The 12,583-nt window shown below is 53.8% G+C and overlaps 1 protein-coding gene across 1 annotated transcript in view; it reads left to right on the forward strand.

Moving 5' to 3' along the window:
* baiap2a (BAR/IMD domain containing adaptor protein 2a) overlaps positions 1 to 12,049 on the forward strand; it is a 35,523-nt gene extending 23,474 nt beyond the window's left edge. The window contains 12 exon segments of the mRNA XM_076996782.1: positions 986 to 1,047; positions 1,194 to 1,265; positions 2,447 to 2,464; positions 2,466 to 2,585; positions 6,767 to 6,919; positions 8,506 to 8,751; positions 9,417 to 9,627; positions 9,773 to 9,974; positions 10,256 to 10,324; positions 10,724 to 10,877; positions 11,158 to 11,195; positions 11,906 to 12,049. Of these exon segments, the coding sequence (XP_076852897.1) occupies positions 986 to 1,047; positions 1,194 to 1,265; positions 2,447 to 2,464; positions 2,466 to 2,585; positions 6,767 to 6,919; positions 8,506 to 8,751; positions 9,417 to 9,627; positions 9,773 to 9,974; positions 10,256 to 10,324; positions 10,724 to 10,877; positions 11,158 to 11,195; positions 11,906 to 11,936 (1,376 nt within the window). The 3' untranslated portion in view covers positions 11,937 to 12,049.
* The last annotated feature ends 534 nt before the right edge of the window (positions 12,050 to 12,583 follow it).

Here is a 12,583-nt window from a genome sequence, read left to right on the forward strand (position 1 = left end):
GGGGTCTCGCGGAGTTTCTGCCATTCTGATCAGACTCTGTCATTTTGCTCGTCTCGTGCTGACACAGCCTTGTGTTGTCTAAGTTTGCCTGAAGTTCTGTTGCGTTTGTGGTCATAAGATGCTGTCTGGCATGAGCGTAAATTCTACACCCATTCCTTTACTCACCGTCCGGGATGCCTCTGCCTCCACACGCTTGTTAGAGGTTCACTTGAAAATGTTATTATTTATTTTATTTATTACTACACTCATTTTCTGTTAGGGATGGCATCAAAAGGTGTGTGTGTGTGTGTTGTGTGGTGTGTGTGTGTGTGGTGTGTGTGAGCGTGTGTGCCCCATCTCTTCTCCCTCCCTGCATTCTTATTTCATTGCGTGTCTCGTGTCCTTTTGTCTGTGTGCTGCTCACTCAGGATCTGTGGGTTCTTTGTCTTTACATGGCTTTGAATATTCAGAGGGAGGCAGCGTGTAGGTATCTGAAAACACCTCCTCCCTCCTCCCCCGTTCCGTTCCCGTCGTTTCCTTCACGCGTTTGCTCTGTTTTGACTGCCTTCCCTCCATTCAGAGCATTCGCAGAAGACGACAAATGGCGTGAGTGGAATAAGACGTCCTGGTTTTGCTCCCCAGAACTGCAGTTATGTAAGCTGCAATAATGAGGCATTTATTTATTTTATTTTATTTTGCGTGTACGGCCCCTTTTGAAATGCTTACTGTGTTTGAAGGAGGGGAAGATGACTCCTGTGTCTTTGCCGTGTGCTGATACCTCCTTGTTCACACTCTCCTTGTTTTGCTGTGTGGGTGATGTTTTGTTTTTTTTTTTTTGCCGGTCACAGTTCTAGTGTTGACTCGTCCGTCTCATCAACTCACTTGTCTGTGTGCATGGTCTTACTCACCAGGGATCTCTCTCTCTCTCTCTCTCTCTCTCTCGCTCTCTCTCGCTCTCTCATATGTATACGTCTTTTTGCTGATTAACATTTTCTTCTCTTCACAGGGGATGTACTCTTTCAGATGGCTGAAGTTCACCGGCAGATTCAGGTGCAGCTGGAGGAAATGGTGCGTTATCTCCGTCCACCCCTGACCCCCCTCCACCCCTGACCCCCCTCCACCCCAGGCACAGACACTGTTACAACCCTCTTGGTTGTGAATAAGACACTGAACCTTTACGCTCTCTTCCTCTCACCCCTCACCCTTTTCTGCAGCTGAAGTCTTTTCACAATGACCTGCTCTCCGAGCTAGAGAAGAAAGTGGACCTGGATGCTAGATACCTGACTGTGAGTTCCTACAGGCGGCCCTAATCGGAACATCACACCTGTACCAGCACGGCCTACAGCACTCCACACATGCACTCTGTCTACCCAGAATGCAGCTCACAGCACCCGAATTGACTTGCAGTTGACTTACATACACACACACACACACACACACCAGATCTGGGCTTTATATATCTCCTCGGCCTCCCCACAGCTTGGTGTGTGTTAATATTGCACCAGCACACCAGCGTTCTCACCCCCCACCCCCCCCCCCCCCTCCCCCAATGAGAGCCTCACAGAATCAACTCCACAACTCAACGGAGATTGAAGTATTTGTGGAGTATCACAAGGCATGATATCTTTAGAACGAGTGGGCTGAGACAGCCGGGCTGTGAGGTGCTATAGTATAGAATGGCACACCGGGGAAGGCTGGGTGCTTAGCATTGCACTGGATTGTCAGTCAGAAACACTTAGCTAATGAAGATCATCCTGCCGCCTTGCCATAATCATTAGGCGGCATTCATTTATTATTATCATTATTATTATTACATTTTTTCCTCAACCCTCCCAAAACAGCATTTCTACCTATAGTCTGTGATTGCCTTTTGCAGTCATCTGTGCTTCAGGTTACAGGAGGAGTTATGAAATCCCTGTGCGTGTATAAAGATGATTATGCATGCCTGAGAGATGATTATGAAATTCCCCCATCATCCCTGGCTCTCCCTTCCTCGAACAGCCCCGTTCTCTGTTTAATGAAACCCCGCAGAATTGCATCAGCAGTCATTGAATTATTAACGCGGTATTTTATTCAGCTGGGAGAGCGCGGTGAGAAGCGGCAGGATGGGGGGAACTCTTCCACTCCGCTGGGGTTTGCCCCAACAGCCTGGCGGGTGATTGGGGGGCACTAGTCTCCCACGCAGGTCTCCAGGGCACCATCCTAACACGGGGAGTATTTTGCTCCGGTGACCACCGGAGTTGATGATAATGATGAGGATTGTGATTGGTTGTTGGTGTCATGTCTATAGCTGTGCACTACCAGACTGGTGTTCACCTACAGCCGTCTCTGGGTTCATATGGAGAAGTTTTCGCCTGCTCTGTATGCAGACGCAAAATGAAGCATGACGTTGAGCCGTCTCGTTACTCCGCATGCGCTAAACGCCGCGACCGCTAACGCGCGCGCGCGCGTGTGTTGTCTCCTGAAGGCCGCGCTGAAGAAGTACCCAGATGGAGCACAAGAGCAAAGGCGAGAGTCTGGAGAAGTGCCAGGCGGAGCTGAAGAAGCTCAGACGCAAGAGCCAGGGCAGCAAGAACCCCTCCAAGTACAACGACAAGGAGATGCAGGTGAGCAGCCCTCCGGGGGCCCGGGCGGCCCAGACGCCCGCCCCGCCATGGGCCCGACACAGAGGAGACGGGCCGTGCTCCGTGTGCAGCACCGGGTGGGTGGAGTGCGCGGGAGTGTGTGCAGCTAGTGCTGTGACACCTCGCCGGACCTGCCGGAGATTACACTCTCCGCCACACACACACACACTCGTTCACGCGCATTCATACACTCCTCGTGACTTTTTTCTGCTCTTCGTATGTCGTGCCGGTGGATTAGACCACGGTTTTATGCTTCGTTGTGCAGCGTCTATATCTGAGTGTGTGTGTGTGTGTGTGTGTGTGTGTGTGTGTGTGTGTGTGTGTGTGTGTGTGTGTGTGTGTGTGTGTGTGTGTGTGTGTGTGTGTGTGTACCAGCGCGCATGTGCATGCACGTGTGTGTGTGTGCGTGAGAACACACACCTGCTGCGTGGAGAGCTGCGTACACCAGTAGGGCCCTAGTGGAAATCAATAGGCCCAGCTCGGAGTGCCCTGTGTACGGGTTCTCCATGGCCTTGGGGTCCGGAGGAGGCTTTTGTGCTTCAGCAGGTGTAGGAACACTGTTCCCAGCCCCACGACCTCCCGCCATACAGCACAACTCCAACCCATGCAACACAAAGAGATCATGGTGCTTGGAGTGTGGGTGTGTGTGTGAGAGAGAGAGAGAGAGACTGACTTGACTGAACGACTGAGTGAAACAGGAGGTGGGGGATTTTTGTGTGTGTGTGTGTGCGCGTGTAGGGTGCCTTTCAAATCTCCAGGCTGTAATTCAGCATTTCTGTATGGCCTGTCCAATCACACGCTAACATTTTTTCCTCCTGAGGTCATCAACAAGCAAGCAGCATGCTGCAACAGGTAGCTGTCGGTAGGCACCACCACTGGAACAGTGAAGCTCCGCCCCCTGAACTGTTGATAGGCCCCTCCACTGGAACAGTGAAGCTCCGCCCCCTTGCATTGTCGATAGGCCCCACCACTGGAACAGTGAGGCTCCGCCCTTTGCTCTGCTGCTGGGCCTTTACGAAAGCTCCCCAGATGTTGCCAGATGCCCCGTGGCAGTGGGTGTGAACACCACCTAAGCCCCGCCCACTTAGAAGCCTCGGCATGGCCCTGCACCCCTCCCCCCCCCGGCTTTCCCTGCAGGAGCACTGTAATCAGGGCTTAAGGTTGGATGCATGCGCTGTGGGCTTCAGGAGTAGAGGGGTGGGAGAGAAACCCCCTCCCCCCACGTCTCCCCACCCGGCCTGTTCCAGCCACACACACACAAAATGGCAGAAGCAATCTTACATTCCTAGTCCTCATTGTTTCACGTAAATAGCAGCATATGGTGAGGAGCGGTGAGGAATGGTAGTTAAACGGAAAGTACCGCACAACCCCAAAACCAGCCCGCCAGGCTGTCCTGGAAAAACAGCCACACACGCCGGAGATTCTGGGAATGGCGGGGTATGGGATACGTCTCTGTGTTCCGGCGTTTTCCATGCGGTGCAGTGCCCACGCCTTCCACACTGCTGTGTGTTTAAGTGCTAGCACATTCTTATGCTCATGGGGGTTCTCTCTTTCTGACTCCTGTATTTGGTTTGTTTCCCCCCCCCTCCTCCTTTACCTTTGTGTCCCCCCCCCCCCTCCTCCTTTACCTTTGTGTCCCCCCCCCCTCCTCCTTTACCTTTGTGTCCCCCCCCCCTCCTCCTTTACCTTTGTCCCCTGCTCTCGTTTGACTTCCTCCATCTTTCCAGGAAATCATTAGCTGTTAGTGGAACCCCTGAAGATGCTAATTAGCTCATTAATTCCCCCAGTAAACGGGTCTTGGGTGTAGCAGGATGGAGGGGTGTAGTTAGAGGTGGCTGTCATGTCATGCTTGAATAACCATGTGGAGGTGGGACTGTGAATCATAATAAATAAAATCAGACTGCTTTAACAAATCACGCGTGCGCGCGCGCGCACACACACACAAACACACACACATGCGTGCGCGGACAACTCTTAAAGTGCCATATCTGCATTGTAGCAATCAAGGTTCTAATTGGAGAAGTCTGTGAGTATGTAGTTACTAGTGGGACCTGCTCCATCGGCAGTAGCCTCAACCAAACGCTTTAGTTCGCAGCCCCAGGCCTGTGCAGTGCTGACGAGGTATTTTGGCCCAGTCCTCCACATAAAACGTCCGGTTTCTGCGTGTTGCTCAGATGCCTAGCTTGGACAGCCTGCTTGGATCACCGCAGCCTTCCGTGGGACTGGTGGTGTTATCGGCTTAGCCAGTATGCTTTATTTCATCCTTTTAAAATCTCTCCTGATTAGGCCACATTGCACAAGCCACATGGGACTCCAGCAGCATCCTGTTGTGATTTATTTGTGTTTTCACAGGCCAGGACAGATCAAACCCACACTTTCAACATCTGACTCCACTTACTCCCTCTTAAGAGTTTCTGTAGAGGTGCACATTCTTTTTTATTATTTTATTTTTTTTGTAATCCATGACTTTGCATAAATCGCAGCACATGGTGTGTGTGTGTTGGGGGTGTCTGTGTGTGTCTAATAAATCCTGTGCAGACACACACATGCACATTTAGTGTAGAGGCGTGTGCATTCGCTCACCTGTAGATGTAGAACCAGCTGAAGGCCCCCATGCATGGTAGCACACTTGGTGGGGAGTAGGACCTGGAGGAGTGTGTGTGTGTGTGTGTGTGTGTGTGTGTGTGTGTGTGGTGTGTGTGTTGTGTGTGTGTGTGTCGGGTGCAGGACCGGCCCCTCCCCTGCCGCTCCGGTCTCAAAGTCCCTCTCCTTCCATCCATCATCGTGGCCGTAGCTCTGGTGTGCCTGACCACACACTCCGGCTTCTGTCCACTCCGTCCCGCGCACCTGCACACACACCGTCCAATCCCTGCACAACCCCTGACCTCACGTCCTGGCCCATGTCTGACCTGTTGGAGCATGAACCCTGAAGATTCACACACATCTATCTTTACTTCACCTGCTTTCTTTTTCTTTATCATTCTATCGTTTTTTTTTTTCTCCGCCATTTCTTTCTTTTTTTTTTTCACGTCTGTTTCCTGGCTTGCCATCTCCGCCTAAGAGCGTTCCTCTCTGCACTCTTACGGATGACTCATTCAGCGTTCGGCTGGTTCTTGTGGGGTTTTTTTTTCCTCCCGTGTCAACAAGGAGAAAAAATTCCGTACTGCTCAAGGCCTTGAAGGCTGTCTCTGACTGTCATGGCCTTGAAGGCTGTCTCTGACTGTCATGGCCTTGATGGCTGTTTCTCTCTTTTCTTCCATGGGCTCCATTGAAATTCCCCTCTGAAGCTCGCTGAATCCAGAGCCCCAGGCCGGGGATCAGGGGAGGTCATGAACACGCCTCTGTGTGACTTTAACAAGGTTACCGCTGATCACAGACCAGTCCTTTCCCAGTCCGAGCTTCCTGAGGGGGGCTTTCGCTAACCCGCATCTGGTTTTTACTTGCTGTGGACAGGAGCAATTTTAGAAACTCGTTTTTTACTTTCTTTTTGTCTTTATTTTTTTTATGTTGCTGAGAAGCTAGCGCCATTGTGTGGCAGGATGATGAACTGCATGTCCTGCGGTCATGTAATGACCCTGCGGGGGTGTGGTGTTTTCTCTTTCACGTGACCTTCCCCGTAGTCGAGGGTGCGCCCAGCATGACGCGCCTTTAGCTGCTGTCTTTAGCTGCCCGTTACTGAGCGAGAAAGACTGCATTGCCCAGCACGTCTCGCCGCGATGAGCCCAGCACGCACGTAGGGCCGCGGGCCGCCCTGCTCGCGATGGAGGGGGCTTCTTCCGCCATGCCGTGGAGCCACGACAGGCATGGGTGGGTGCATGCACGTGGAGGCGTGGGGCTAGACCCTCTTCTGATGCAGACCCGGGTGGGGGGGGGGGAGGTGCCTGAACCCCCGGTCACATGCTGATAATGAGTCGGGTAATGGCGCTGACATTTCCGTGTGGTGCCAGCCGGGTGGTGTGGGGAAGACGAAGGCCCGCGCGCTCTTCCTCCAACAGGGTGAAGGCGGACAGAGAGGGTACCAGTTCCAGTACCCTCCTCACCCGTGTTTTCTGCTTTCTGCCATATGTCCTCTCTCTATCTTGCTCGCTCTCTCCATCTTTCACTCTCTGTCTCTTTCTCGGTCACCGTCACCCTCCCTCACACTCTTGTTTCCCTCCCACCAGTATGTGGAGACCATCGGCAGCAAGCAGGGCGAGCTGGACACCTTCATCGTGGAGGGTTACAAGACTGCGCTATCGGAGGAACGCCGCAGATACTGCTTCCTGGTGGACCGCCAGTGTGCCGTGGCCAAGAACAGCAGTGCCTACCATGGCAAGGTGAGAGAGAGAGGGAGAGAGAGAGAGGGAGAGAGAGAGAGAGACCGTGTGAAAGATTGAGCGCGAAAGAGACGGAGCATGAGAGAGCGTGGGGGAGAGAGAGACCGTGCACAGGAGAGAGGGAGGACGAGAGAGCGAGCTCCGCCCTCTCAGAACTCCCGAACGACGCCAGGCGCTGCTAAGAAACCCCTTCTCCGCCACACGGAGGCTCCTCTGCAGAACGTTGCCATGGCAATTCTCCGAGCTCACTCTGGCAACCGCGTGCTTGTAGCGCTGCATGTTTGCGGGCGTCGCCACAGCAGACCAGCTCGTCTGTGTCCCCGCACTCGAGGAGGCGACCGTGGTGCCCTCCGCAGTCGCCCGTCGTAGTCGCCCGTCGCAGTCGCCCTCCGCAGACGCAGCCTCGCGTGGAGGCAGGAGTGAGCTTGTCGCCACGCTGCAGTAAGCCTTGGTAACCGGGGCGACGCCTCGCTTGGGTACGAATGGAGCGAGAGAGGGAGAGGTAGACACGCCCCTCGTTCCTCAGCAGCCAGTCCAGCGGCAGCACAGGGCCGTGTGTGGGAGGAGTTCAGAGGGCTCCCTCTCTCTGTGTGTGTGTGTGTGTGTGTGTGTGTGTGTGTGTGTGTGTGTGTGTGTGTGTGTGTGTGTGTGTGTGTGTGTGTGTGTGTGTGTGTGTGTGTGTGACTCACTGGGAGAGGAGTGGGCGGATGTGTTGAGAGGTGAGCTCCTCACCTACGCTGCAGTGCGTTGCAATAGAGGAGGCACAGGTGAGAGAGAGAGATCCTGGCGTGATGATGATCAGCAGGATAAATGGCAGCTTTCCACAGGACCACGTCTGCAAGTTACGAAACAGGAATCGCAGGCTGAATGAAGAACTGATGGAAAAAGCCTCAGAGTGAACACAATGGGTGCTCAATAAAAGCGAAGTTTGGTTTTGTTGCTCTGATCAGACATTACATCACTGTTATGAAATGGGAAGTGTGTGTGTGTGTGTGTGTGTGTGTGTGTGTGTGTGTGTGTGTGTGTGTGTGTGCGCGTGCGTGCGTGCGTGCGTGCGCGCGCGCTCCTAGGTTTAATTTATGTGTCCTAAGTGAACCGAGTTCTTTTAGTTCGCCTACACACGACGCACTGCAGCGATGTGTGTGTGTGTGTGTGTGTGTGCTCAGCCTGTGTGTCCACCTGCCAGTTTTTCAACAGTTGATGAACAGCTGAATAAATGACTGGTCTTGCCAAACTAGGCTAGTTTGAGAGTAATGATAATTGTTTAAAAGCTTACAAACACACTCTCAATTAAATGAGGCACAATCAGGCTGCCTGTAGACCGCGTGTAGACCGCGTGTAGACTGCGTGTAGACCGCGTGTAGGCCGGGTGTAATGTAGGGGTCTTTTCCCATCACGCTCCTCTTAAAAACACACGTTTGTGCCATGTGATTTAAAAAGGCACCTCGACTCACTGAGGTGAGTTCTGCTTCGCCTAAAGACTCCTGTAGCCTATCGTCAGTTATACTTTACACTGAGAACCGTGTGTGTGTGTGTGTGTGTGTGTGTGTGTGTGTGTGTGTGTGTGTGTGTGTGTGTGTGTGTAGGGCAAGGACCTGTTGACCCAGAAGATCCCCATGTGGCAGCAGGCTTGTTCAGACCCCAACAAGCTCCCAGACAGGGCCATGCTGATGGTGCAGCAGATAAACTCTGGCTCCGCCCCCCTGCTCTCCAGCCCCCTGCACTCCTCCAAGGGCAACCTGGTCATCTCGGACCCCATCCCCGGAGCCCAGCCCCTGCCCGTGCCCCCTGAGCTGGCCGCTTTCATGGGCGGGGGCCTGGGCCACCAGGCGGTGAGTGGCCTCCGTGTCCCGGCGCCCCCTCAGGGCTCCTTCCGGAGCGCTCGGGTCTCCGCTGTAGCGCTCACGTTCGCCTTTACCACGTCTGGAGATTTCACCCAGTCATCAGAAATAAGTAGCTCCAAAGTAAAAATGTATAGAAGTAGTATATACTGGTTCATACGTAGGGTTTTTCTCCTCTTTGGTTGCTTCCTGTGTGTGTGTGTGTGTGTGTGTGTGTGTGTGTAATTATTTATGGCGGGTGGGGTGGTCTACTCTCAGCAGCGAGAGCAGAGCTGCACGTTCCCATAGTGCACTGCTGCTCACGACAAGCTAAGCGCTAGAAAACTCCAAAAAAAAAAAAAAAAAAAGCCAAAAAGTGCCAACAGCACAGTAGCAGGGCGGCTCTGACGAGAAGGTGGAGAATTTTAATGTCCAAGTTGCTTCGGCTCCCCAGCTGCAGGGCTCTCGCATTATCTGCTCTTCCACAACTGATGATGATGATGAAGACGATAACGCAGAAGTAGTGTTCTGCTGTCAGAAAGTTGGGTCAGTAGATATCGCTGGCTTGTGCACTTTCAAACCTGTTCTTCCTCTCAGAACACGGTGTGCTGTACGGAGATCTATGTGTCCGTCGCCGCCTTTGTGTCACGTCCTCACTCTCCAGCCTGTACTTGCAGAGGCTGATGGGCCCCGACGGCATGTCCCTGGTCAACGGGACGACGGGCTTGCAAGGGGAGGATTACTGGGGCGAGGGGGCGGTGTCTCAGGGAAGACCCGCCTCCCCACAGCCGCAGTCGCAGCCGCAGACGCAGAGGCAGGTCAGCGAGGTCTACTCCAACACGCTGCCCGTCCGCCGACCCCAGCCTGCCAAGAACAAGACCTCCGTGGGTATGCAGGGCCGAACCCCCCCCCCCCCTCACAGAGCGCCCACCCCCTCCGCAACACACCGGGTTCCTTTAGCACCTCCGCCGTTTACGTGAGCGGTGACGGAATTGGGCGCGAGGTTCTGACCCTGCTCCCTCCCCGCGCCCAGGCGAGACGCGGACCCTGCCCAGGTCCAGCTCCATGGCGGCGGGTCTGGAGAAGAACGGGCGCTCGCGCGTGCAGGCCATATTCTCGCACGCCGCCGGAGACAACAGCACGCTGCTCAGCTTCACCGAGGGCGACATCATCACACTACTGGTGCCCGAGGCTCGCGACGGCTGGCACTACGGCGAGAACGAGAAGAACAAGCTGTAAGGCCAGGCCACTGGCGTCCCGCACACTCGGGACGGGCAAAAACAATCGGACTCCTTTACCAAACCAGATCCTTGTGACAGACCATTAGATATCAGTTTTATACAGTATTCATTATACAGTATTTATCACGTGGCATTAATGATCAGGTATCTTCTCTAGTTTGCCTATTTAATTGAAATAAGTAAGCGATTGAGACGGATATTCACCTAACACTGCCACCGTCACAGTACTGGTTTATTTTTCCTAAATAATTCTGAAGGTGTCTGTTGTTCCTCAGGCGAGGGTGGTTCCCTTTCTCCTACACGCGGGTGTTACCAGAGAGTGACAGCGACAAGCTGAGAGTAAAGTGAGTACCTCCACACACCCTAGCCCTTACACCAGTACACACACACACACACACACACCAGTACACCACCAATACCGGCTAACCTAGCGACAGCGTCCCCCAATTTCATCCCAACCCCAGCCGTCTTCCGAACAGCACGCGATCGGTTTGTTTTCGTCGGTGTAATGTTTCGTAGAGGTGCTGTAGTAGCAGTGGCATGTCTGGTTTCTTGCGCGTGTGATCTGAGAGGGGGGGGGGGAGTTTCCTGCTTGGGTGTTCTATCTCTGCTTAAGAACCAAAAACGTCGGGGGCCACACTCCTTCTGCAGGCGAGCGATCTAAGCAAGGGCCGTGCGCGTGAAAACGCGCGTCCTTGAACGCGGAGCGAGTGCCTGTGGGCTGACTGTGCGATCTCCCCCAGCCTGCACCACGGGAAGAGCAGCAGCACGGGGAACCTTCTGGAGAGGGACGACGCCTCTCTGCCCATGCCCGACTACGGCCTGACCGCCCGCCTGCTGGCGCAGAGCCTCACGCAGAACCGCCCGCGTCCGTACAGCATGGCCGGCTTCACGCAGGTACACGCTCGCACAGGCTAACCAAGCAGCCAGCTCTGTGGACTGCCTCCACTTTTCTCTGCATGGCTTCGGTGCCTGTGCTCCAGGGTGATGGTTAGGCTGTGGTCAGTCACCTCAGGACTCTGAAGCTTACCGGCGCCATCTGCTGGTGGAGAAGGCGTTTGTTTCCGATGGCACAGAGAAATGCATGACTTTACTACTAACCCTGCTGTCACTATGACTTGGATTCTGTTCTGGGCATTGTAGGGTGGCGTTGAAATGTTTATTTTGCAATTTGCAGCCTGCGATTGAGGATTATGATAGTCGTTTTGCCACAAGGTAAGATAAAATCTAGATGAGCTTGTATGCTTGTGTTTTATGAACTAAAGAGTGAGGTGTCAGATGAACCAGCAAGACTTTACAAGGGCTTCTTTGAGACCTCCCTCTACTAGTGCATAATATATACACTATAATACATATTATACGTAAACATTCTTCTTAGCTTTCTTTACTCGAAAAGTGATGATAAGCTAATAGTTTGAAACGTTTTTGTAGTTTGTTGAAGTGTTCTGCAGTGTCTGCTGTGTGTGTTTGACTGAAGGAGGTTGATGTTATGTCTGTGTTGGGCTTGAGGTCTGAGAGAAGCAACATCACGTGCGGTGCATCATTTCTGACCTCATTGTCCATATTCTGTGTGGCCTGATCTCACTGTCTCTGGTTGTGTTCCTCTAAGCTGAACTGTTAGGGTTCACAGCCATCTGAGCACTGCGGTGAACTCTCCCTGAAACTCAGGGAGACGACTCCAAACTTTCGCCAATCTGGCCCCTAGTTCTTGTCCCCAAAGCTCGAGCGAATCTCATCATCGGCGTTCTCCAAAACGCTTTCGGAGCTCCTGTTTTTGAGTAACTCTAAAACAGTGCTCTGCCCCTCCCCCCATCTCTCAGTCTCCCCTGTCCCCCACCTTCTCCTCTTTTGGCTGTCTTGTCTTTTCTCCATTTCTCTCTGAGTGTGTCCGACCTGGCAAGCTTCCTTCTCTCTTTGTTCCACAGTTCGGATGGCAAATTGATTTCGACAGTGTGAGCACAGACAGGCTATCAGACACAGACACACCTCCGGATAGCACAGGGGTTGCTCCCCCCCCACCCCACCTCTCCTCTTCCCCTCCCACTTTTTCCCTTGCCCTTTAACCCCCACCCCCGCCCCCACCTCCCCCCGCCCTCCGACCGTAAGCCGTGCCTCCACGCACCACTCCTTCAGTGGAAGATGGCCGCTCTCATCCCTCCTTTCTGTCCTCTCTTCCTCCCTCCGCGTGGCGGTGTGCGCCCGTAGGGGCGGAGGCGTGTGGTGGGTCGGGGGGGCCTCTGAGATGGAGAGCCACAGCGCGCTCCGCCTTCTCACATCGCAGCTTTACGGACACTGAGCCGCCCGTCGCCATGGCCGCCCCGCCGCGGACCCCGCCCCCGACGGACTGCTGGCCGCCGCTCGCCTCCCATGCATGTGCGCAAGTTTCTGCAACTGTTGTTTTCATGACGACGATGATTATTACCTTCCCCCCCCCCTCTTGGAAAACGAGGACATCATCACGTAAAAGTGCCAAAGGCAAAAGCAGAGTGGCTATTTTTGAAGCAGCTCCGCTCCCGTGAAGCGCACGTGTGAAGCGCACGTGTGAAGCGCACGTGTGAAGCGCACGTGTGCCCGGCGCCCCTTCAGCGCTGGATTGACGCCGT

Source organism: Brachyhypopomus gauderio, chromosome 2, assembly GCF_052324685.1.
Source record: "Brachyhypopomus gauderio isolate BG-103 chromosome 2, BGAUD_0.2, whole genome shotgun sequence".
In the NCBI taxonomy this organism is placed as follows: Eukaryota; Metazoa; Chordata; class Actinopteri; order Gymnotiformes; family Hypopomidae; genus Brachyhypopomus; species Brachyhypopomus gauderio.